This window comes from Eutrigla gurnardus (assembly GCF_963514095.1).
Source record: "Eutrigla gurnardus genome assembly, chromosome: 23".
NCBI lineage: Eukaryota > Metazoa > Chordata > Actinopteri > Perciformes > Triglidae > Eutrigla > Eutrigla gurnardus.
Window position 1 is genome coordinate 6706160 of NC_139934.1, and position 22661 is coordinate 6728820.

Consider the following 22661-nt stretch of genomic DNA (forward strand, 5'->3'; position numbering starts at 1 on the left):
CCCCACCTGCTTCCTCATGATTTCTGCTTGTGCTAGTAGACGCATAATTATCCCATAAGCACCTTTTGAGCTGTAAAGCCGAGTCAGGTCCGTGGAGAGCACTGCTGCTGATGGGACGTAGAGAACAAAGATGAAAACAAATCGAGTTTGAGTGTCAGAAGCTGTCACGGCTCACCGGAGACAACTCGCCACATCTTCACCACAGTCTCCTATCGATAGCTGTCAGTTTGGGACGCTTTTCACGTCATTCACGTGCAGACGGTGAGCTTTTTAGGGAGTATTGACCTCACAATCTGGGTGTGATTGTGTGTGTTCATAAACTTCCAGATAAAATAACGTTTAAATATGCAGCTGGAGAGTGAGATTCAACGTAAAAAAGGGGGAATATATTTCCAAGCCGGAGGGGAAAGAAGAAAAGCAAAAAGAATGAAATGGAGAGGGACAAGGTCAACGGGGCAAAGATGAAATGCCCAAATATATTTGGGTGAAAAGTGGAAGGGAGGAATTTTAATATGAAAAGTGTTGCAGTGCTGCTATGGGAGACCAGAAGAGACGCATTCAAATTATGGAGGAAAAACAAAGAATGGAGGAGATATTCCGGCGAGACGGAGGATATTTTCTTGCAGGCGGAAGAGCATAATAAAAGGAGATTAGCGGCGAGTTAACAAGGAGAAGTGAGTGGAGGTGAAGGAGAGAGCACATTAGATAGAAAGCTAACATTGAGATTTTCAAGAGATGGTTAAAAGAAATCAGGAAATTAGCCTTTTTTTTCCTTCCACTTCCTCTCACATCTGTTCCTTTTGAAGGTGCTCCTTCTAGCATGACGTCATCAAATTACCGCTACGTTGGCGTAATTAAACGCCAATTCAGCACTTTTTTTAGTCATTGGGTGCAGAAATTGAACGGTTGCCCCCCTAAAAAACCATCATACTTCAGATTAGCAGATCAGAAGCTGGTTATGGTGTATTTCTCTTTCTTCTGCTGCCCTCGCTTCCTCCATCGATCTCTCGCTTTGCAGAGACTCCTCTTCGCTCTCCTATATCCAATCAATCCTTCACTCCTCTATCTGCCCATCTTTCAATCCTCCTCCCCAGACTCTCTCTCATCTTCTCCGAGCCGTCGAGGAGTCCCGACAAGTTTCCCGAAGGCTTTCGTACGTCTTTACTCGTAGCAGAGATTTCTGGTTTTTTATAATGAGTGCGTGAGGAAATGTACCTGCTCGATATGGAGACATCAACCTCCCTCATTCGTCTACTGACGATCTGTAGTCATCTGCCTGATTCCACCCGAGTCTGGTTAACCCCGATTCCAAACAGAAAAAAGAGTGGATCCGAGGCAGAAACAGCGATTAGCGTCCGGGTAGTCACGGATTCTTGCTGTATGTGTTCAGAGATCGCTATTTAATTTGAAGTATCCCGTCAGAGTGGAGCCATTACCATCACGGTTTAGAATATTCAACAATGGAGGTGCATTATGGTTCATTAGCTCACACGGGAGGAGATGAGAGCTGTCGACTCCAAAGAGCAGTGTGGTTTGGGGGGGAAAAAAATGGTGGTGAAGTGGAATTTTTTCATTACGGAGGGTGAAAAATGTGAAAATTGACTCTTTTTTTTTGGAATTAAGGACATGGAAGAAAACCTTTTGCAGTCAATTTAAAGTGACAGCGGCACAGCTGTAGTGCGCTCGTAGCCAGATGACATGCACATATGGTACACGAGCCGTCATGTATTATAAGGAGCCAGTTGTGGAACAGAAGGTCAGATAACTTCATACTCAAACGGTACTGACGGGGAGGATCACCATGCTTCTCTTAGCTACGCTTTCTAGTTTCTTTCTCTTGATTTAACCATTACAGACCTTCTTATTTGAGTTAGGTATGTTAATGCAAGTGAGTTAACGACCTAAATGTGTTATAGAACAATGTGGTAAAGCTGTCATATCATATTTTCAATGGTATTATATCGTGATGAAATTGTACATCGTTTAAATTAATTATAACAAGCATCCACTAATTCAACTTTCTTAGAAAATCTAGTAGTTTTTTTCTCTTAAGTTCTTAATTAAATTAGAAAACACTGTACTTTTCATTTATCAAGTAGTTAATGGTAATAAAACCATGTGTTTATTTCCTATAAACTATTTATTGAATGACCTGAAACCATTTAAAAGTATTAATCCCGTTTGTTCTTGTGGAACGTCAGAGTATTAAACATGAATGTTTATTTTATTACACAATATATTCCCAATAATTAATTCAATACACATCTAGTTTTGGGGTCTCTGATTATTATTATTTAATTTTTTTTCTCGTACAGTATTACAAGCCTCTCTTCTCAGTGGAAACGTGTCCCTGGAAGTTACAATGTCTGCCCTTATTAAATCAGTTTATGCCAAATTCTAAAGGGTTGAGTCACGTTTGAAAACCCTGAGATTATCTCTCAGACCTCCGTTGGTCTGTCATTTTCATCCAGCGTGCCGCTTTGAGGACTTCATCAATTCGTGACATGGTTGCCATGGCGATGGCATTGGTTGAGTGATCATAACATGATGGGTTTTTTTTTTTTTTTTTTACACTGTGGAGTGACGCTGGTTAGGCTGAGGCAGAACTGGTCCAACTGGTCTGCAGTGCGAGAAGGGACCCGGGTCTCCATGCTGCTGAGTCAGCGGTTAGTCAGCTGTCTGCAGGGAAATGATGCATTTCTTGATCGTGACTGCAAATGTCAGAGGAGGTTTGACTCACACACACACACACACACACACACACACACACACACACACACACACACACACACACACACACACACACACAGGACCCACAGACACCGCCGCCACAAGGTTACCTCGCAGCGTGTATAAACACACGTGTGTGTGTACGCCTGTGTTGAAAGGTGTGTGTGTGTGTTTGTTAATCAGTGCTTTTTTTAATTAGTCAAATTGGGCCACGGTTTTGCCTTCGGCAGAGAGAGCCGAGGAGGAGGGGTGGAGGTGTGTGTTCTGTGTCGTGTTGTTCTTACCCATCACACACACACAGACACACACACACACACACACACGGTGCTGCTTTTAATGTGGCCACTTAAGAGTTTCAAATCAAATTGTCCTCTAACCTGATGGGACACACACTCTGTCCCCCTCCTCTCTCTTCTTTATTTCCTCCGGTGTCACAGTTGATGACCTCACATTAGGACACCGTGTCCCATCAGGTGGTGTCATGTCAACCCTTCACTCACTCCGTCTGTCTCACTCCGTCCTGTTGTGGTTAAAGGTTCTTTTATCTTCGTGGTAATGAATGCAGCAAAGACGAAAATAACACAGACTCTCTCTCTCTCTCTCTCTCTCTCTCTCTCTCTCTCTCACACACACTCACACACACTCACACACACACACACACACACACACACACACACACACACACACACACACACACACACTGAAAGCAAAACACAATGACCTTCCTTCACTTCTCTCCCTCGCTCATCATCATCTATTTGTCCATCTCTGGTTGTGTCAGCATTTTCACCCCCCCCCCTCTCTCTCTCTCTCCGTCTCTCTCGGCCTCTCTCTATCCCTCTCTCTCTCTCTGTCTCTCTCTCTCCCCACATCTTTCACACCCTCCATTTTGGGCATTTAGCAGCGTCTGCAAAGGGCTTCACAGAAAATGAAAACATGCGAGAGGAGAGGTAGATGCAAAAAGAATGCTATTGAGGGAGATGCTCTCTCTCTCTCTCTCTCTGTCTCTCTCTCTCTCTCTCTCTCAGATGTGAGGATGTATTTTTCCATTCGCACCACTTTTGCGAGTTCAAATAAACGACTCCCCTTAATGCCGATACTGCTGATCCCACTAAGAACCAATGTCGTTCTGTAGCTCACTGTTTTTGGTTCCAGCCTCCCAGTCCCTCCCAGTCTCCTCCCAGTGGAGGCGTTCGACGTACATCCGCTGGGATGGGAATGGCGAGACTACAATCCCCATCCAGCCTGGGGGAAACTCCTCGGCATCCCCTAGCATGTGCCAGATGCCGTGGCTCGGGGGGAAGCGGATGCTTTTTTGGCTGCCATGTTCCACCTGTTGCCACGGTGACCCAGAAAGCGAACTGATGTTATTGTTTGCTAGCTCAGGATATCCAATCCGCCCTTGTCTGCCCGTCTATATCTTTAGAAGTTTAATTGGCTCTGTTCGGTTGCCGTTTGCTGCCAGCTCTCTATTTTTGTATTATTTTTTTGCTTTGCTGCTAAACTAGCGTTTGACTCCGCTGCAGGGAGCAGCGAGCGGCTCTTGTAGTGTTTGTACGTTAGGAATCCAGCAGATATGGATGGTTATAACAAAGCCTCACAATCATGATCCATTTAGTCTGACGGCTTTTAGTTCGCTCTCGTCTGCTGTCACTTCAGCTCTCCTTCCTTTTCCACGCGTCAAATCAAATCGCTTCTGTTTTTAGTCTGTTTTTTTTTTTTTTGTTCCTGCATCTATTGATCTCCTGCTTTTTCTCACGTTTTTATTTCTCGTGATGTTTCTTTAATTACCTCAAGACGTTCTACTTCACCCCCTTACCTTCTAATCAACTCCACTCACTGACAAGTAAACAACTTTTTCACTCACAAGTTCACCTTGAGCTCAAAACGTGCTGAGTCATCGTCACATTTCTTTCCAAATTTAAACCAAAGAGCCTCTTTGTCGTTGTTGTGTATCCCAGTTAGTAGATGACTGATTTAAACGTCTTAAAATCAGTTTGAGGCACTTGGCGATGAGTTAAAAAAAAATGTTTTATGCACATATTGTTGTGCTTTTGGGCATAAAACACACAAAAGTTACCTCCTAGCGTTCACGAGTCCATCTCTGTTCCATACATGTTGTTTTTATTATTTATATCAAGTCCAGAGAACAATATTGACTTTGGCAAAAATGAAATAAAAACAGAAAGGAAACAACAGTAATGGTTAAACGTCATTATTATTAATGTAGTTGGCTCTGTTTTATAGGCATCTGTTTGTTTGTGTGTGTTTGTCTTTTGGGGTGTGTGTGCTCTAGTTTGTGTGTTTTGTGCTGTGTGTGCTTCGTCAATAGATCTTTTTTTTTTTTCTAATCATGAAGATTTTTTTTTGTCTAAAACAAAAAGAAATCACACATTTTATATTTTGTATTTGATCCTAACATCATTCCCCAGAAAACGTTTGAAAAACAGAAACACATGGTGCGACAAGTAACATTGTTTTATATATATACTATATATATATATATATATATGTACTTTCAAGTTTTCTTTTAGTTTTTTTTCTCCACGTTTTCGAGAGTCCGTGTGCCGTCGTCCCATGATGACAAAGTCTTGATGAAGAGTTGACTTCTCGTGTCCGCGGTGCTTCTGGCATCATTTTATTAATTTTTTAATCTGCTTCTTTTCTGAAAACATTCACTGTTTGGATTTAAAGTCCATGTGGCACAAAGGAGTCTGACAAAAAAAAAAAAAAAAAAATTTAAAAATGTTAAAGTTTGCTGCTTTCTGACCATGCTGCATGGAAGTAGCGATTCTTGTTTAAATCTTTAAATTTGAACATTTATTCCGTTTACAGCATGTCCAGAAAGCATGAAAACCTTCTCTTTTTTTTAACGTAAATGGAGTTATTGACTGCATCGCCCCTCGCTAACATTCACACGTACACGCATCCTGTCCCCGATCCCTCAATGCACCAACACTTATGCATCCATTAGCGTTGTTTCGGTCCATTATCATCCCGACATCTTTTCAGAAAACGCACGCGTTCCACCGTGCATCCCCCGTCTCCTCCACTTTGTAATCCATATCGACTCCATTGTAATCCCGATGTCTCTCTATTTTTTTTTTTTTAATGTCGTCTGTGCCTGCGCTGGCTCTTTCCAGCCAGTATCGATTGATCATGTCCATTGCACCCCGGCTCTGTATTTATGCTCCCATAATCCGCAGGCGCGGGCCGGCCAAAAAAAAATCATTGTCCGAGGCTCACAGAGGACACATAAAAGTCACATTCATTTGTGTTTTGGAAAAGAGTTTCAAAATGGCCGTCAGTGTTGGAATAAAATAAAAAAAAAACAATGTAAAACATAGAAGGACGATGTCGTCCAAATCCTTTTATTTTTTTTTATTTTCTCCGTTTTGACCGGTTGTGCTGTTGTCGTTTCTGATCCCTGCTGAACCCTCGGTGGTGTCGTGGGAGCCGAGGCCCTGGAGAGTTGAAGTGTGTGGTTCTATTAGTGTGTAGGCTTTAACCCAAATCCACGCTGAGCTCATGCCGTCTCCCTCCCTGCTATATAACCCTTGTTCTGCTGCTCTATTGATGTGTTCCCTCCCTTTGATTATGTCACTCTTGTCGCTCACGTTGTCTCTTCTTACGTCTCTCGCTGCCTTTGTCTCCATTTTTTGCGCTCCTTCTTTCTTTTCCATCTCGCTTAATTTTTAACGATGCAGCTCGGGCTCAGCCTTTACTTTTCAAAAGACCATTTGAAAATACTCAGCCGTTATGTCTCCCCCCTAACCCCCCACCCCCTCCCCTGCTTTATTTTTTCCACCCATCAAACTTCAAATCAGCTATAAAGAGCCTCTGACTTCTGACTTCCGGGTACACTTTTTTTTATAACTTCTCCCAGGGCAAATCAAGGAGCCGCACAATCAGAACTTTCCCCTCCTCATTTACAATCATCTCAGTCCCCCCTCCCTTCTGCACTCTGAATTTCTCCCCTTAAATCAAGATCCCGTTCAGACCGACCCTTTAGAAACCCCTACACAACACTTTCCTCCAGTTCCTCAGCGCTCCTCCCGTCCTTCCCCGTCGGCCTCCCCCTGTCCTCCACGCCGCCCACTTTCCCGGCGGCCACCCCGGCGTTGGAGTTGGAGTTGGTGGTGTTGTACGCGTGGATGTATCCCCGCTGGAAGCCGCAGTGCGCCCCGAACCCTGCGCCGCCTCCTTCCTCGTCGCTGGTCGTCGTCGACGATGCCGTGCTCGTGGTCGAGGCGCACTGCACCAGCATGCCGTGCAGCGACTGGCTCCTCCTCGTCCAGATCACGCTCAGCCGCTTGGCGTAGTTGACGGCGCCGTAGCGCTTGGCGACGGTCGCGGCCGCGTCGGTCGCCAGGGCGACGGAGGAGCCCATATCCAGCGAGTGCCGCCGTTTGCTCACCATCCCGCCAGCGGGGCTGAGAGGGGATAGAGGACTCTGATAAGCCTGTGATGAGTTCCATTTGTCCCGGCCCCTGGGGCTGATCCTCCAGCCCAGCAGCTCCGAGTCGCCCAGGGGTGCAGCCAGAGAGAAGCTGGCACGGTTGGTCAGTTCCCGCTCCAGTCGGGGTCTCGGGCGCTCCCTGGAGTGTGATTGGCGGGGGAGGGTGGAGGAAGGGGAAGGGGAGTAGTAGAGGGGAGTTCTGTCACTTTCTGGGTTGTACGCAGACGCCTTCTCCAGCTTCCGTTGCCTCACCACCAGCGCCATCTCACATCCTCCCCCCGTCGTCGTGGAAACGACCCCACCGGCTGAAAGGAACTGCTCCAGGTTGACTTTAGGTTTGGGCCTCGGCTTGGGAGGGAGTTTGGGAGGCAAGGAGGAAGCGGGATCAGCTTCTTCCTTCTCCTTCTCCGCTCCCCTCTTGGACGGCAGGCCGTTGGGCAGGACGACCATCATCACGTCCCCGGAGCCGTTCGACTGGTAGCACCCGCTGCCGCTTCCCCCCTTGTCCCCGCCCCCGACGCCTCCGCCCTGACAACAGGCCCCGCCCCCGGCCTCGCTGTTGCCGCTGTGGCATATCATGTGGTCGCCGTGATTGCACACGCGGTGGCGGACCATGAGCGCCACGGTGAACACGAGCAGCGTGACCACCACGACGCCGCCGACCAGTATGGTGAGCGTCCCGCCCAGGAAATGGGCTTGGAGAGAGCGGCACGCCGGGTACACGTCCTTGGTGGAGAACGTGGCGCAGCCGAGGACTTTGGTCGCCGCCAGCGATGTGATGGTGTCGTCGAAGATGGCCAACACGCACAGGTTGTAGTCCACGCCGGAAACCAGGTTCTTCAACAGGAAGCGGTCGCTGGTGGATGGCAGGATTCTAAAGAGGGGATAAAAGGCAAAAAAGAGTGGAGGTCAGGCGAATGAACACGGCTGGCGTGCACAACACGGGAGTGAGAAAGGGTTGGATATTGGGAAAGAAAGCCGAGGAAAGGAGGGCTAGAAAGCGGCGCAGGAGTGGATGCTGCAGGACGAGAGAGAGAGGGAAAATTAGGCTATTGATGGAGAGCGCGCCCAGGGAACATGAAAAGAGAACTCTGTCTCCTCATTTGGAGTGCAGTGAATACGTGCTCGTACTCCAAGTCCTGCGAGGAGCAAAACGTCGAGCCATTTTGTGGGACCTCACATAACCCCCTCCCAAAAAAACAAAACAACACAGAGGCCATTTTAGGTTTTCTCGGTCACTGAAGCTGCTGGTTTGGGTGGGTTTTCATTAGAGAAATGAATGAAGCCGTTTGTCGTTGGACGCGTACGTGCTCCTGCATGTATATGTGATGACTTGCGTGGGGACGATAAACACTGTGTCCTCATTTTAAGTGTTCGGAGTAACCAACAGGAGGGGGGGGTTTCATGTTTGTACTCTTGAATCTGTGCCTGTTGTTCACGCGTGGGTTTGAGGGTGAAGTGCGTGGGCGACTCGAGTGTCTGTCGCTGATGGGTACGGCTTTGCCCTCAACCCTCTTGTGTGGGCAAATGTGTGTTTTTATTATTTGTACTTTATTTTGTTGTACTCTCCCTCCGCTCGCCACATGAAAAGGCTTTTTCGTATCGTCCGATGCTAACCATTCATGCCTTTAATCCCTTTAGCAGTGATCATGTAGCTAATTGCTCAATGTAGTGGTCAGATGAATGATTAGATTTGGTGGAGAAAGCATTTAACTTTTGGCAAAAGCGCATGCCGCCGGATAACAACACACACAGAGGGATCCCTCCACATAGCTAATTGTTGTTTGCTGGTATGATTGTCTGGATGTTAAATACAGCTCCTTTTAACGAGTGCATGGTGCCCAGGCCTGTTTTTGATTGCATTGGCCGTAAACAAAGAGACCGGGGGAACGACAAACAGCTCAGCCCTGAATTGGGATCATTTAGCCGCCGCTCACTTCAGCGAGTAATAACAAGTTGAATCAGATTCTCATAAACATATTTATGTCGGCGTTAAAGGAATAATGACTTCATGTGTCTTCGGTAATGCGGGGAAACAAAAGAGGCAGCGTACTCGAGGCAAGCCGGGGGGGCAGAGCTGTGGATTTGGGTTACATTACAGCTAAGTAGGAATATTGATCGCTGATTTTCACTGCCTTCTCGAGGCACACTTTTTTTTTTGACCAACCGCCCCAGAATTTCAACTACCACCCAGGTATAATTTAGGATTAAAGACCAGCGTGTTGCAAACTCGGTTACACTGCCTGAGCAAATCTCCTGGAATGATTTGAACAGCAGAAATACCTCCAAACTCCTAATTTCCAAGCCGAGTATGATTTAATAAGGAATCGCGATGCACGGCCTACTACCAGACATCCTTTCGTGCAATGACCAGACAGCCTCGCCTCATTACCCCCGAACATTAGTCATCTCTTTGTATTTTCAAAGAGCAAACAGCTCTTTGGATCAGTGCGGACTCCACACAACAGCATATAATTGAACAATTAAACTGTCGGGGACGCCGGTATCCATTCGCGCACGTCTCCTTCGGTAAAATGTCTCCGCTTCGAGAGCCGTAACTCTTCAAGGTGCCACGGTGAAAATGACGGACGCTCCGCTGCATCGCGAGGCCCTCAAAACTTCACAGCAATAACTTTGAAATTGGCACAGAAAGTAGGCAGAAAATGAAAATTCTGAGTGAGTACTTTTTAATGCGTCTTGAGGAAGCGAAATCAAACCGAAAGCATTATATAACTTAAATATCGCAGGAATGAAAAGCTCCAAAATGAAAGCCAGTCGGGGCAATCAGTCACGCCGGGGGGATATTGAATCGTCCCTGTAAAGTCCGCGAGTCCTAAGACAGTCGGTGCTCAATCAGATTTTCCTCTGCCCATGAAATATGCACCGCTGCCTCTGTTTCTGAATAAAAGGCCTTGGTTATATTATAGGCTTATAAAAGGGGCCTGAGACATATTACAGTGGTGTCGGCTCGTCCGCAGCCTTTACGCGTTCCGTGTAATTGATTGAACCGGCGAGGCCGAGAGACTTGACCACCACTGTGGGGACGCTGTGCTCTGCTTTGGGGGGGGCGACTCCTCTAATAAAGGTTACATTTAAATGGCTTTTGATTCACTGTTGTGTTGACGCTGCTATCTTATGTATACCCCCCCCCACCCCCCTCTTTACCCAGGACGCCCAGTGCCTCACTTTGATTAATGCACGCCGATATACTGTTGCATGCTTTATTGGATTCCTGGCTGAGAAAGAAAAGTGTTATCCGAGCAATATTCCTGCTAATTCCCTTTCGACTTCCTGATGTACGTTCGCATTATGAGTTACACTGCACCAAATGAATGTTAGGGGGGGGAATATGTGGAGAAAATCACCATATACCTCTATTGCTATCACATCCCTGGGTCGGTGCTTTTCTCGCTCACATGATAATTCCTAATGTGGATGTAATGACTTTGAGATAGTGACATCACGTTACTGCAACGTGGCCTTTTAAAGGCAGGGGGACGATCTCCGAGTGTCGTATCGGGATATCGGTATCAAATCTGCCTTACGCTGATAAACTGGTGCAAGGCGGCGCACTGTTTATGCGGTTCTCCATTGTGTGACCACGACACACACACACACACCTTGAGGGAAAAGCCTTGAGTCATTCTTCTAATCCTGCCATTCAATACTCCTTCCTTTTATTCACTACATCCCTGCATCCCTCCCTCCCTCGATCCATCCTCCTCATTCTTTTTTTCCCCCCGTCCGTCCTTTTATGAGCAGATTTCCTTCTTTTCCGCTGATCGGTCCGTCACTCTTATCTCTCTATATCCGCTGCCCCTTTTCTTTGCATCGTAATCCTCCATCCCGTCTTTCCCCTCTACCGAAATCTGCAGCACTCGTTCCATTTCCGACTCCTTTCTTTGGCACCTTACACTTTTATTTGTGTCCGCTCTCCCTCTGCACCTCCTCTCCGTCGTTCTCTCTCTTCCTGTGTCTTTTACCTTCGCTGTAGCTCTGCAGCCAATCAGCTTTAATCTCTCCCTGACCCCCACCTCGCCTCTCTCCTCTTTGCACTCTGGGTATTATGTCTCTATTAGCCACAGCTATAACCGTGCACCATTATGTAGCATCCAAGGTGACTCCTTCTCTTCCTCTCCTCGCCACCGCCTCTCCATTTGCCCACATCTTATATTTCTCCCCTCTTCCTCTCCTCTAATAAGAATCAACTCTGCTTTCAGAGGCAAGAGAAAAACCCACTGAAATATACATGGGGGTCACGGACACGTTCACAAACGCACAGATCTTTCAGATGCTGATTCCTTCTGCCGCTCGCTGCGTTATGCATTTTTAACCATATTTACATCTGTGTTGGTCACATGCTCTCCAGACCATCATGAATACAAAGTGCCCTGCTGGTAACTCGGACAACTGCTCCGATACCGAGTGTGCGACTGCGGCGAGGTGTTGCCGTTCCCCTGTATTTCCCAACATGCAAAGCGCTGTGCGTGTCGGTCTCTGTGCTTCTAATTATGGTTAAGCCCTGCGAAGGGAAGGCAGGGGGCGACGTGAAAGAGACAAGGGAGTGCTTTGTTCAAGCTGGTGACACAGAAACAAGTAATTATTAGTACCCGGGAGAGGGGGGGAGAGAAAAGAGTGATAGCAGAGGGGGGGGATCAAGGGAGTGGTAGAATCCTGCTTTCCCCTCATCTTCCTCGTTTCTTTATCTGCGAGTCTGGTGGTCCGACAAGAGACGGAGAACAAAGCAATTATCTCATCTGGTTGACATCTACACTGCCCTCGTTGCCTTTTTCCTCCCATGTCAAGACCTTTTCCTTGGGTTACCCCTCAAATATTTGCCTGATCTCCCCCTCTGTCTCTCCATCTGGCCTGATTTTTTCACCCCTGTTTTCCTAACATGATCAAAGGTAGCATCTCACCGTCTCTGACCCTACAGTTTAATATAAGTGGACGTATGTGTCGAGGCCCTGACCCTTTCTCGTCTCCGTCCTTCCGACGCCCCCTGATGTGAGCTGACATGTATTGACACAGTAGTTTAACACTTAATTACGCCGTCCCTCGGGGTGCAACTCTCCACCCCGCTCCGCCCTTTATCCTCCCCTCCACCCTGTGTGTCCTTCTCCATCTTTGTCTCCGCATGCCTCTCCTGCTATACCCCTCGTTATACAACACAAAGCACCTTTCAGAACCACTTATATAACATAATACCCGTGTATTCTTAAATATATTTGGAGACCAGTTCTGCGCTCGCTTTGAAACGTTAGTCATACATGCTGTGTAATGAGTGGTATTGCCGTGCAGCTAATTCCCAGGCTCTTGAGTATTTCCATCTCCCTCTCCCTTTGTTGCTCATTAACAATGCACTCACCTGTCTAACGTCACCGTGGGCTGTCAGACTCTCACCCCATGTCATGTTTTTTTTTCTGAGACTTTTTACTTTCATTATTTCTCATTATTTCCAAGCTCCGCATGATTTTCATCTCCTCTCTCTCCGTCCCTGTGATCGCTCCTGTTCCCATTAAAGCCGTGTCAAACTTGGCACTTTGAGTGCCCAGCAGGGAAGGTGGTTTCTGTGGTGATTGGGGGGCGGGAACTGTCGGCGCAGACCTTCCACCCTCAGCCCGGAGAAGAAAAGAAACTTTTTTTCTGACGCGTCGCACCAATCCCCCCGCCGACGGGAGATTCAGAAGGAATCCTAAACTCCGATCAGGGCCAGTGGCACAAAAGAAAGCAACATACTTGTATAATTCAGAGATATTAAATTATGTATGCCAGTTTTGCCCGGTGACACCTATTAAACCTGCAACACAGTTTCATGAGATAACATCTGGTGGGATTTGGCGCTCTATAGACACAAAATATAAAAAATGCATATATTTTCTGGTGTTTTCATCTTTAAAGCTCACAAGAAATTAAAAAGATCCGCTATATTTCTGACACAACCTCAATAAATATGTAATATCCCCAGTCCAGTGGATTCTGGACCGGTTCCCCCCTCTATGTTTCATGTTGGTTTACAACTGAACTCGTCGGCCCACGCCTCCATGCGCAAACAAGAAGTTTTCACACGAAAAATCCTTCCAAAAAGACACCAAATCTTTGCAACAGATGGTACTTGAGGTCGATTTGCAAATGCCGCCTCATTAGCATGACGGGACATTCTTTCTCCTCTCCTTCGTCCTTCAGGTAGGCTGTGGGCGAAGAAAACCATGCCAATTTGCAAATGTTCTTTTTCCACGTTCAACCAGCAGCTAGTAAATCCTCGGTTATCGTGTGCTTTTCAGAATATCTTAATGCCACCTCACCCGAGAGGATCAAGGGCATTTCCTCGCCGTTAAATCAGAGTGAGGTTCTGTGACATGGTGGCAGCGCTCCAGGAAGGGAGGCTCGGGTGTCGGGGGGGAAGCTGAGGGTGCCACGTGGGTGACACCCACCTGGCAGCGACGCAGATGCCGTCAGGATTAGACGAGCCGTGCTGCAACGGAGGCTGGCGTTGTCCATCATGTGACCTTTTTAACGATGATTAAATCTGGCAACCCGCTACGGCGTATACCTTTCTTCTCTTTGCTACCCTCTGCGTCTCTTTCTACCTCAAATCGGCTCGGCTGGTGGTTTTATTTTCCCTTCCCACCTGCCAAAGCACGCATAGAGCAGCAACAACAAGCCATGCACCAATAGAAATCCATCAAATCTCACTCCATTCTCTCCTTTTTTTTGGATTCGTGAGCCAGACTCCCTTTGGTCGACTTGTCAGCCTAGGTGTGATATTGCGGTTGGCGCTGGCGCGTTGACAGCATGATAAAAATCTGCACTGGAAATCCCAGGCTGCAGTGTGGTGCACTTCCTTTCAAATGGTACCCCCCCTCCTCCTCCCATCCCCCTTTTTATCTCTCCTCCGAGACCGATCTCCATTGCTTCCTCCCTCCAAGCCCTCAGACTTCCCGTCTCCTCTTTCAACCTCCCTCTCTCCTCGAGTTCCAGTTCGGCTGATATCTCAATTCCACCTTTCCAGATCGCCGCTGCCCCGTCTCTCCTTAGAGACAGTTATCCCTTCCCTCTGTTTTGTTTGGCGGTTTGTGATTTGTTTAGGGTTTCGTCAAACTTCGGATCGCTAACTCCCCTCCCTTCGCCCTCATTTCGGTTGCCTTTGCTCGCTCTCTCTCTTCGCTTATCTCCTCTGCGGGTTTCCGCTTCTATCGGCGTTTTCTCGTCTCGAGCTGCACAGCTGAGCCCTCACCTCTACCGACGCCGCTCCTTTTATCCCCTTTTAAAAAACGCCTGTTGACTTGTACTCGCGAGCGCGCTATTCAACTCGGGACGACGGGGATTTGGAGTAACATTATAAACAGCTGTACAAATGAGAGCAAATCCACGACTGCATTCATCTACTTTTTTTTTTCTTTCTTGCAAATCGGTCCAAGTTGTTATTTCCGCAATGAGACACCTTTACTTTACTAGACGTCTCTCCTAATATTAGAGTGTTTTCCAGTGGAGGAATTAATGCAGCTGATCAACGAGGGGGCTAAGATCTCATTCAGCTCATTCAGCTCATTCAATCCAATCGTGTAATTAGTTCTCCGTGGGTAATTGCCACAAATGTGTCACGGGAGTGTACGGAATCTGCACTTGTCTGTTTTGATCATTTCACGTTCGACACCTCCTCTTCCTCCTCCTTTTGGGAGATAATTCCTTTGCGTTTGTTTGTTCTTGCTCTTATCTCCAAAGTCCTGTGGGCTTCCTCCCCTGTAGCGACGTCGCTCCTCTCTTTCCTCCTTTATTTCCACACCCAGGTGCGTTTTCATTTTCCCTCTAACTCCACTCCGGTGATTGATTTAAATACTTCCCCTCCCTCTCGCCACCCTTTGCTTCATTGCGTTTTCCTTGAGGTTGATTTGAACCCACTCTTCTCTCTCTTCTCCCCCTTATTGTCTGTCATTGTCTCTCATTCCACCCATCCTTCTTTCCACTCGATTTCTCCCAAGGTGATTTGGTCTTCCCCCCTTCCTCCCTTTATCCCTTTTCCCCTCCTCTTCCTGAAATCTCCCAGGCCTCTTTCCCGTCTTTAAATCTACCCCTTCCTACCTCCAGGTGCTCTATCCATCACTCAAACTATTAGTTTTACCTCCCCATCCATCTTTTCCCCCCCTCCATCCTATCTTCCTTGCTTTCCCACAATCCTTTAGATTATACCTGAACACATTTTATCATATTTTGAATCATATTTCCTTCTACCTGTCCCCTTTCCCCTGTCATTGGGCGATCTCCCTTCAACCCCTCCTCAACACCACTTACAGCTTAATACCATTCTATCAGAGGGGAAACCACATTTGGATCCTGCCAATACTGCAGAGTGAAAAACACACAGATAATGCCACGGTGGCAGGCCCTCCCCTCCCCTCTGCTTCTCTTATTCCCTCTTGCCGCTACTGTTTCACTGTCTGGCTGTAGAAACAACCCAACACATGAATGTTTCATCAGTCTGTGCTGGTAAATAACAGGCAGTAAACTTTGGATTCATGCCGGTTGAATAAATGCACAGTGTGGTAGAATTATACACACCAAGCAGCTAAAACTCAGAGCCACGCTTTTATTTTGAAAGCCAAAACTCTAATTTTGAATCCATCGATCTCGGACTCATTTGCGTCTCGCCTTCCTTCAGACTTCCTGTCTCTTGCGGCGCAGAAAGTTGCAAACTTGTTATCCATCATTTGTTACGTAAATGGGAAAGGTTTGCTCACCAGAAAACTCTTCCTCCTCCGGCTATTTTTGGCTGTTAGAGCGTCTACAGTCTTTTTTGCCACAGATCCTGTTATACTAATTGGCTCACAACAACGCATAGAAACAGCGAGGGAAGATTGGCAGCTTTGCAAATTCGCTTTCACATCGCGGTTTGTGTGTGTTTTTTTTTTTAATTCAACCCCCCAAACATCCAACCTAAACTTCGGCCTCCTGAATAATTTGTACTAACAACAGCAGCATCGCAGCCCTTTACCTCCAATCTGGTCTTCATAAATGTTTCATCGCTCGTCTTCCTCAGAGCTGCGGTGTGTAAACACGGACAGCGGAGTGTGAAGAGATCTCCTTTCTAAATGCGACGTGACATCGTTTACTTAAGGTTTGAACGCTTCAAGTTAAAAGTCACATTCCGGTTACGAGTTCCTTCGCTGTGTGAGCTAGTTTTTCAGAGGCAAACGCTGTTTACTTCTCTCTAGATTCATGTTCCAGGGCGCCCTCCCTTAAAATCCCCTCCACCTCCCCCGCGGTGTTCATCCACCCGTCCTCCCATGTGCACCGGCGATCCACCTGTTGGGTTTTGGTGCCACACAGAGATGGAGATAAATTATTAAGTCCCTTCGCCCCTCCATCCCTTCATCTGTCTCCCCATTCATCCTTCCCTTGAGCGATCCGCCCGTCCATGTACAAGGTGAACAGCTGCACGACTGAAGTCTCACTCGCTGTAATGGATAAATATTTAAGGAGGATTTTTTTGCGTTGAAACAGGATATCCACCTTTTTCGAGGCAGGAAAGAAAGATGACATGGGGAAGATGATGCTGCTGGCGGTGTATCTCGGCGTGAGTGTGTGTTGGACTGACCTGTAGATGAGGGTCTCGTCGACGGTGCAGTTGTACTGTATCTGATACATCCAGACGACGTAAGCCGCGGACAAACTCCCCAAATCCCAGCGGACCTGAGCCGAGGTCGACGTAACGCTTTGTACTCCCACCATCCTCGCTTCCTCCTCGTCCCCGGTGTCCTCCTCCATGCTCCCTCCGTCGGCCGCCTCCCCTTCCGAGGCCCTGCTGCCGTCCTCGCCATCCTCGCCTCCTCTCCTCCCGTCCTCCGCCTCTCCTCCGCGCCCCCCGCCATTGTTAATCCCTCCGTTTTTCCCCGTGCTGATATCGGAGGAGCCCGGATCGGTCCGTAAAATCCCATTGGTCGCGTTCCTGTTGTTTTTGCCGTTGTTATTCCCCGCGTTCCCGCCCGCTCCTCCCCGGTGAGGCAGCGGGATTATTTTCAGGTCCACAGTGGCGGTCGCCTCGCCCGCCGCGTTTATTGCAATACACGTGTACGCCCCGTCGTCCCGGGCGACCGTTACCAAGACGTCCAAGGTCCCGTTGCTGAAGGAGCTGGTCCGGGACGAATTGGCAACGATGCGGTCATCTGGCGAAACCCAGTGGACCACCGGCTCAGGGTCGCCGATGGAGCGGCATTTCAGCGTCGCCCGCTGGCCCTCCAGCACCCACAGCTTGTGAGTGTGGCGGGTGATGAGAGGCGGCTCGCAGGTGAACTCCTCCTCGGGGATCGACCAGAAATATCTGAGAGACAAAGAGGGATGAAGCCAATGAGACAGAGAAAGAGAGCAGAATCACCTTTTTTTGGCTAAGTACAGTAATTTGTCTTCTCCTATCCCTCCGAGGTTGGTTCGGGCAGATTAATGCGCCACATTAAGCTGAAGATCCATGTGCTCTTGTCTATCAATTTAAGGGTAAAGTTCAGCAACGCAAGCAACAGCCTGGACAAATTCCCGTGCTACTCCGCAGAAGAGAACACCGAGCAAAGGGTGATTAATGTTGACAGCGATGACAGACGACGACAACAGCTGCTCATTTTCCTCCTCGATCCTTTGTTTTCCCTCCGTACTGTCGGGACGAGGCTGGTAATTCAGCAGAGTGATGCATGAAGGGAGAGTGTGTGGCGTCAGAACGCCGTTGTTTGGAAGCTCAGTCCTTTTAAAGGCCTAAAGTCTTCCTCCAGTGTTATTGTGATGAGCCAATTAAGCTATCGTTAAAATGTGAGGATGTGTGGTGAAAACAAAGGGAGGAGGCTTGTAAGGCGGATCGGCCTTGAGACCGATCACACTCATGTGTGACGGATAGTTAGACAGTTTACCTTGCAGCCAGGTGAGGGGGCGTGGCACACGTCTCCATGTCGTCCCCGCGGATGAGCCGCCGCAACCACAGCAGCTCGCAGTTGCAATGCAGCGGGTTCCCGCCAAAGTTTAGGCTTATGATGGCGTTGTAGGGGGTGGGACTTATTGCACCCGTCTGGGACCTGGAGATGACAGGAGAAAGGGTTGTCAATCAGTTTGCGCCCAAAAAATCCAAATCCCTCCCCTCTTAGCTTCTTTTTTTCCCCCATGATTTGTAAAATTGCAGCTTCTTTTAATGCTATTAAATCGTTAAGGAAGTAAGAGTTTAGAGGAACAGGAATACATTTGCTGGTAAGTGAGGTCTTAGCAAACAATGAGTGTAATTTTGAAAATGGTCCACAACAGGCGATCCAAACCTCCCCAGGAGCAATACTAAGCAGTAGTGCTGTTATAAGCTCCTTGCAGCTGGCCTGTGCACATTTCAAATGGTGTAATTTGCAAATATCAAGTCTGTTAAGCCTATTCTTAAAGGTGTCACGGTACAATAGGATGAACACCTGTATCTTTTTCCTTGATAAGGATATTTACGCGTATAAAAAGCGGCGTTGGGGAGACCGGCTACCCGGTTTCGGCGGCCGCACACCGACAAGAAAAGCACAGGTGTGTAAATTTAAATGGCTGTGTTTTGTAAAGGCTCTCCGCAGCACAATCAGCGTGAAGTGTAATGAAAAAACAAGATGGAGAGAGACGAAGAAAGCAATCTAAACTGAAGAATGGCACACTTAAGGAGCTGCTTTTGGAAGCAATCAGCCCTGAATTTAAATTTGAACGCATCGGGCTGTGTGAAATAAAAAAAACAAAAAATATAAAAACACAAGAGGATGGAAGTATAATTGAAGTGATAATTTGACCTTATTGGCCCGGTTTGTGAGGGAAAAAAGTATTTTATGACGCAGTTCTGGTCTTCACATTCGTCAACATATTCACTCGGCAATTACTGTGGGAGGCAACGCTGAACAACCCTCAGCAATTTGCTTTACATCTCAGTCGTACTGGAGCCGTTTCACAGCTGGATAGCGAGGTTGTTATGTCTCGGTGAGCTCGAGCTGAGTTGGCACCTCAACTGAGGAATTTCTTAGCCTCTCTGGCTACTTCCATCAATCCATCACCGGTGTTGACAAAGGTACAGCACAATGAGCCAGTAAATGGCCACCAAAGGGCCTTATTTAGTTACCTTGAGGCAAGTTGCCCCTGTGGCTTTCCTTGCCACTGCCGCCTTTTTATATAAACACGTTTGATTCCTCAGAAAATGTAACAAAATCTTTATTCTGAGTCTTATATGAAACATAATTGAAGAAGCTTAATAGCTACCTTGCAAACAGGGGGTCGGGAGGCAGCGTCCGGAGCCTGTTGGAGGTCATGTCCAGCCTCGCCAGCTTGTAGAGCTCTCCAAAGACTCCCTCTGCTATGTGGTCTATGAGGTTGTGGTCCAGGTTGAGCGTGTGCAGGCTGGCCATGTTCTGAATGGACTCCCACGGTACCCTGTAGACGTGGAACAGAGGATATTTAGAGATAAAATGACTGTGCTGCTTTAAGTTTACTCTTAAAGTCTTCTGCAGAGTAACAAAGACTAATGGTGACTCCGACGACAGATGCTCATTTTCCATCTCAATCCCTCTCTAGCTTTCTCTGAGTTACAGTCCCATCTGTGAATGCCGTCGTCTCCGTGTTGCTTCTGTGCAGACATTCACCGATGAATGCGAAGCGCCACGTTTATCTGCGGAGGTCACAGCCGCTTCATCTCCGTGTGCCCACTTTGTTGATTTCACCGGCGTTTGCCTTCTTCCTTAGTGTTTGGCAGAGTACACATTTGCTTCCAGTTATCTGATAAACACTCTCGGCGCCGAGAGAAGCCGGCTACCACTCGATATGCAACAGGTTGGTTTCAAAGCTCATTTGGGGAGAATACAGCGCTTTGTGTAAAGGAAATTAAAGGATTTAATTAGTTTAATCACGTCAACGGGAGATGATGCGTTAACATTATTGACGACTACAACAAACAGCAGATGGCCACTGTCTTTGTCCATAAAGTGTATTGTCTCTGGACAATAGGCCGTAAGGAGGAGCTGAATGATTTGTTCCATCACGTTAGTGGAGTTTAGAGAGGCAGAGGAATAAAACGGCATAGTGTTGCTCTTTGATATGGCAAAGTTATTGCCCATGAACACTATTTTGTTGTTAAGAGGAGACACCTCGGGCAAAAACATTGTTTTTCATGCACTGGTCAATTTTGAAATGTTGGGCTATTTGTCTTCCACAACACGTTTTCTAACAAACAAGCATCCAAAACAAACAGTTAGGTGTTTATTTTACTACTTTGGCAACAGAAGCCGGCTTCCTATTAGCCTCATTTGCATATTTAAACATAGCATGTCAGAAAACCTGCAATGATAAACCAATTATTGTCTTAAAACCAAGGCATTTCTTTTTTTTTGTTGTTGTTTTTAATGAGACTATAGTTGCCATTGCCCTCCTCGCTGCATTGCTCAACGCCAGTGACCCAGAAAGGTAACCACATGAGCTCCGCCAGGTTCCAGAGTGGCTCCGTAAAACGCTGCTAACACCCCGTCTTAGCTGCAGGAGACACCAAGCCGTCCGTAACGGTCCCTTTCCAATTAGATGACGCAGGTGGAAACTCGTCCACCGGTCTAAAAAAAGGAGTTTTCATCTGACACGATCCGTTTCCAGGTTTTGTAGCCTCGATAAGAAAGACTCCTAATGTATTCCTCGTTAAAACTCTTTATGCTTCTCTCGTGGCCTGGTGGAGGCCAGAGAGGTCCTGAAGAGGAGACAAATGAAAGGACTTAATCACAAGTGACGGCTTCAAGCTGACGAATTCATCAACGCCGTGGGTGAATGCGAAGAGGAGAATAGACGTTTGATATAGAGTACCATCAAACGCCGTCTCCATTCTCCTAGATATGGATGAGTGGGACGGTATAGAATCGCTACAGCAATGCACGGAGAACAGAGCTCATCAAATCTTCACAAAATCGAAGTCAAAGGAAATAAGGACCTCATCAAAATTGATTCGCTTTCAACTTCCTGAGCTTTTAGTCCCCTCCTCCCAGCCTCCGCCGTTTGAGCCGGTTCCCCTTCATTGTGTTTGCTGATGCACAGTTTTCGCTCCGCCTCGGAAAGTGTTGGCAGCTGAGCTGAGCACGCTTGAGACCGCCACCTGACCGGAGCATTACAGTGTTGCTACTTAATAAAGCAGAACGGAGTGAATCGCGTGGGCGAATGCACAACACGGAGGCAAAAAAAGGCAAAGCTTACTTCCTGAGGTTATTGTAGGACATGTCGAGGTCTTCCAGCGTCTGCAAGAAGTCGTCAAAGGCCTGCACGGAGACTTTGACCAGCTGGTTGTTGTTGACGATCAGATGCTGCAGATTGACCAAACCTGTGAGGTCCCTTGGCCCGAGGGTTGTCAAGCGATTACCTAGACAAAAAGGAGTAATTAGAGGTTGTGGGATTCAGTTTCAGCCAGCAGATTCGTCTTAGATTAACAGTGTGACTCACCATCCAGATGCAGCGAGCGAAGACTCTCCAGGTCGCCGAAGGTCATTGGTCGGATCAGGTGGATGGTGTTCCTGGACAGGGTCAGGTCGACCAATCCGCTCATGTTGACGAAGTCGAGCCCGCTGACCTCCGTGATGAAGTTGTCGGCCAGCCGCAGCTCCACCGTGCGGCGGTCGACGTGCGGCGGCACGAACAGGAGGCCCTTGTCGGCGCAGAGCGTGCTCAGCGACTCCGACAGGTTCCGGCACACGCAGTGGAAGGGACAGGCGGAGACCACGCCCCACGTCTCCCCCGCGCCAATCAGAGACGGCAGCAGGCAGCATGTGACCAGCGTCAGCCAGTGGAACGCCGGGAACGGGGCGGCCTCCGGGAGGGTCCTCTTCGTGGCCCGGGGGCACGCGCAGTGGACGAGACGGGATGCGGCGGGCAGCGATGAGACGAGGAGAGGGGGGAGGAGAGAGAGCGAGAGGGGGGATGGAGGGAAGAGGGAGGGGGAGGCGGAGCGCTCTGCCCTTTGGTCGGGGTGGAGATGTGCGTGGGGCAGGTGGTTCTGTCTGCGGGGATTGAAGAATGGGGGGACAGGCATGGTAGAACGCCTGGCGATCCACAGACCTGAAACAAAAGGGAGATGCAGTTAGGACTCCTTCCTGGGTCAGATATTGTTCCATAATGTCTGAAGTGTGTTTCTGCTTTCCCGTCTTCCTCCCCCGTTGACTAGACGGAGCTGGAACAAGAGTCTGTTCTACACACTCGTGTGGGCTCAGGCCTCCTCTCCTACGAGCACCACTCTCCACTAATGCCCACTCGGAGCTTGGTAACACAAAAGAATCCATATTTGAGGAGCGGCGAGACACCCCGTGCAACAAAAAACACAGTCCCGGGGCATCTCCTCATCGCTTAGCAACAACACGCCAAAAAGGACTGCCGGTCCCCATAGTAACAGTTACCTAGAAACCCGTAAGAGCGGATTAGGCGGGTGTTACATCATCGGACCCTTTCTTAAGACCGCGGGTCAGAGCAC

The 22661-nt window shown here is 48.0% G+C and overlaps 2 protein-coding genes across 2 annotated transcripts in view; one reads left to right on the forward strand and one right to left on the reverse strand.

Annotated features, from left to right (window-relative positions):
- pcxb (pyruvate carboxylase b) overlaps positions 1–22661 on the forward strand; it is a 206361-nt gene that overhangs the window by 114825 nt on the left and 68875 nt on the right. The window lies entirely within an intron of this gene.
- Positions 5251–22661, reverse strand: part of LOC311009354 (leucine-rich repeat and fibronectin type-III domain-containing protein 4) — a 30748-nt gene continuing 13337 nt past the window's right edge. Inside the window, exons 2-7 of the mRNA XM_084003472.1 lie at positions 21641–22252; positions 21398–21560; positions 19433–19603; positions 18082–18243; positions 16785–17507; positions 5251–8063 (exon numbers count right to left, since the gene is read on the reverse strand). Coding sequence (XP_083859598.1) covers positions 6749–8063; positions 16785–17507; positions 18082–18243; positions 19433–19603; positions 21398–21560; positions 21641–22226 — 3120 coding nt within the window. The 5' untranslated portion in view covers positions 22227–22252 and the 3' untranslated portion in view covers positions 5251–6748. The remainder of the gene's footprint in view (positions 8064–16784; positions 17508–18081; positions 18244–19432; positions 19604–21397; positions 21561–21640; positions 22253–22661) is intronic.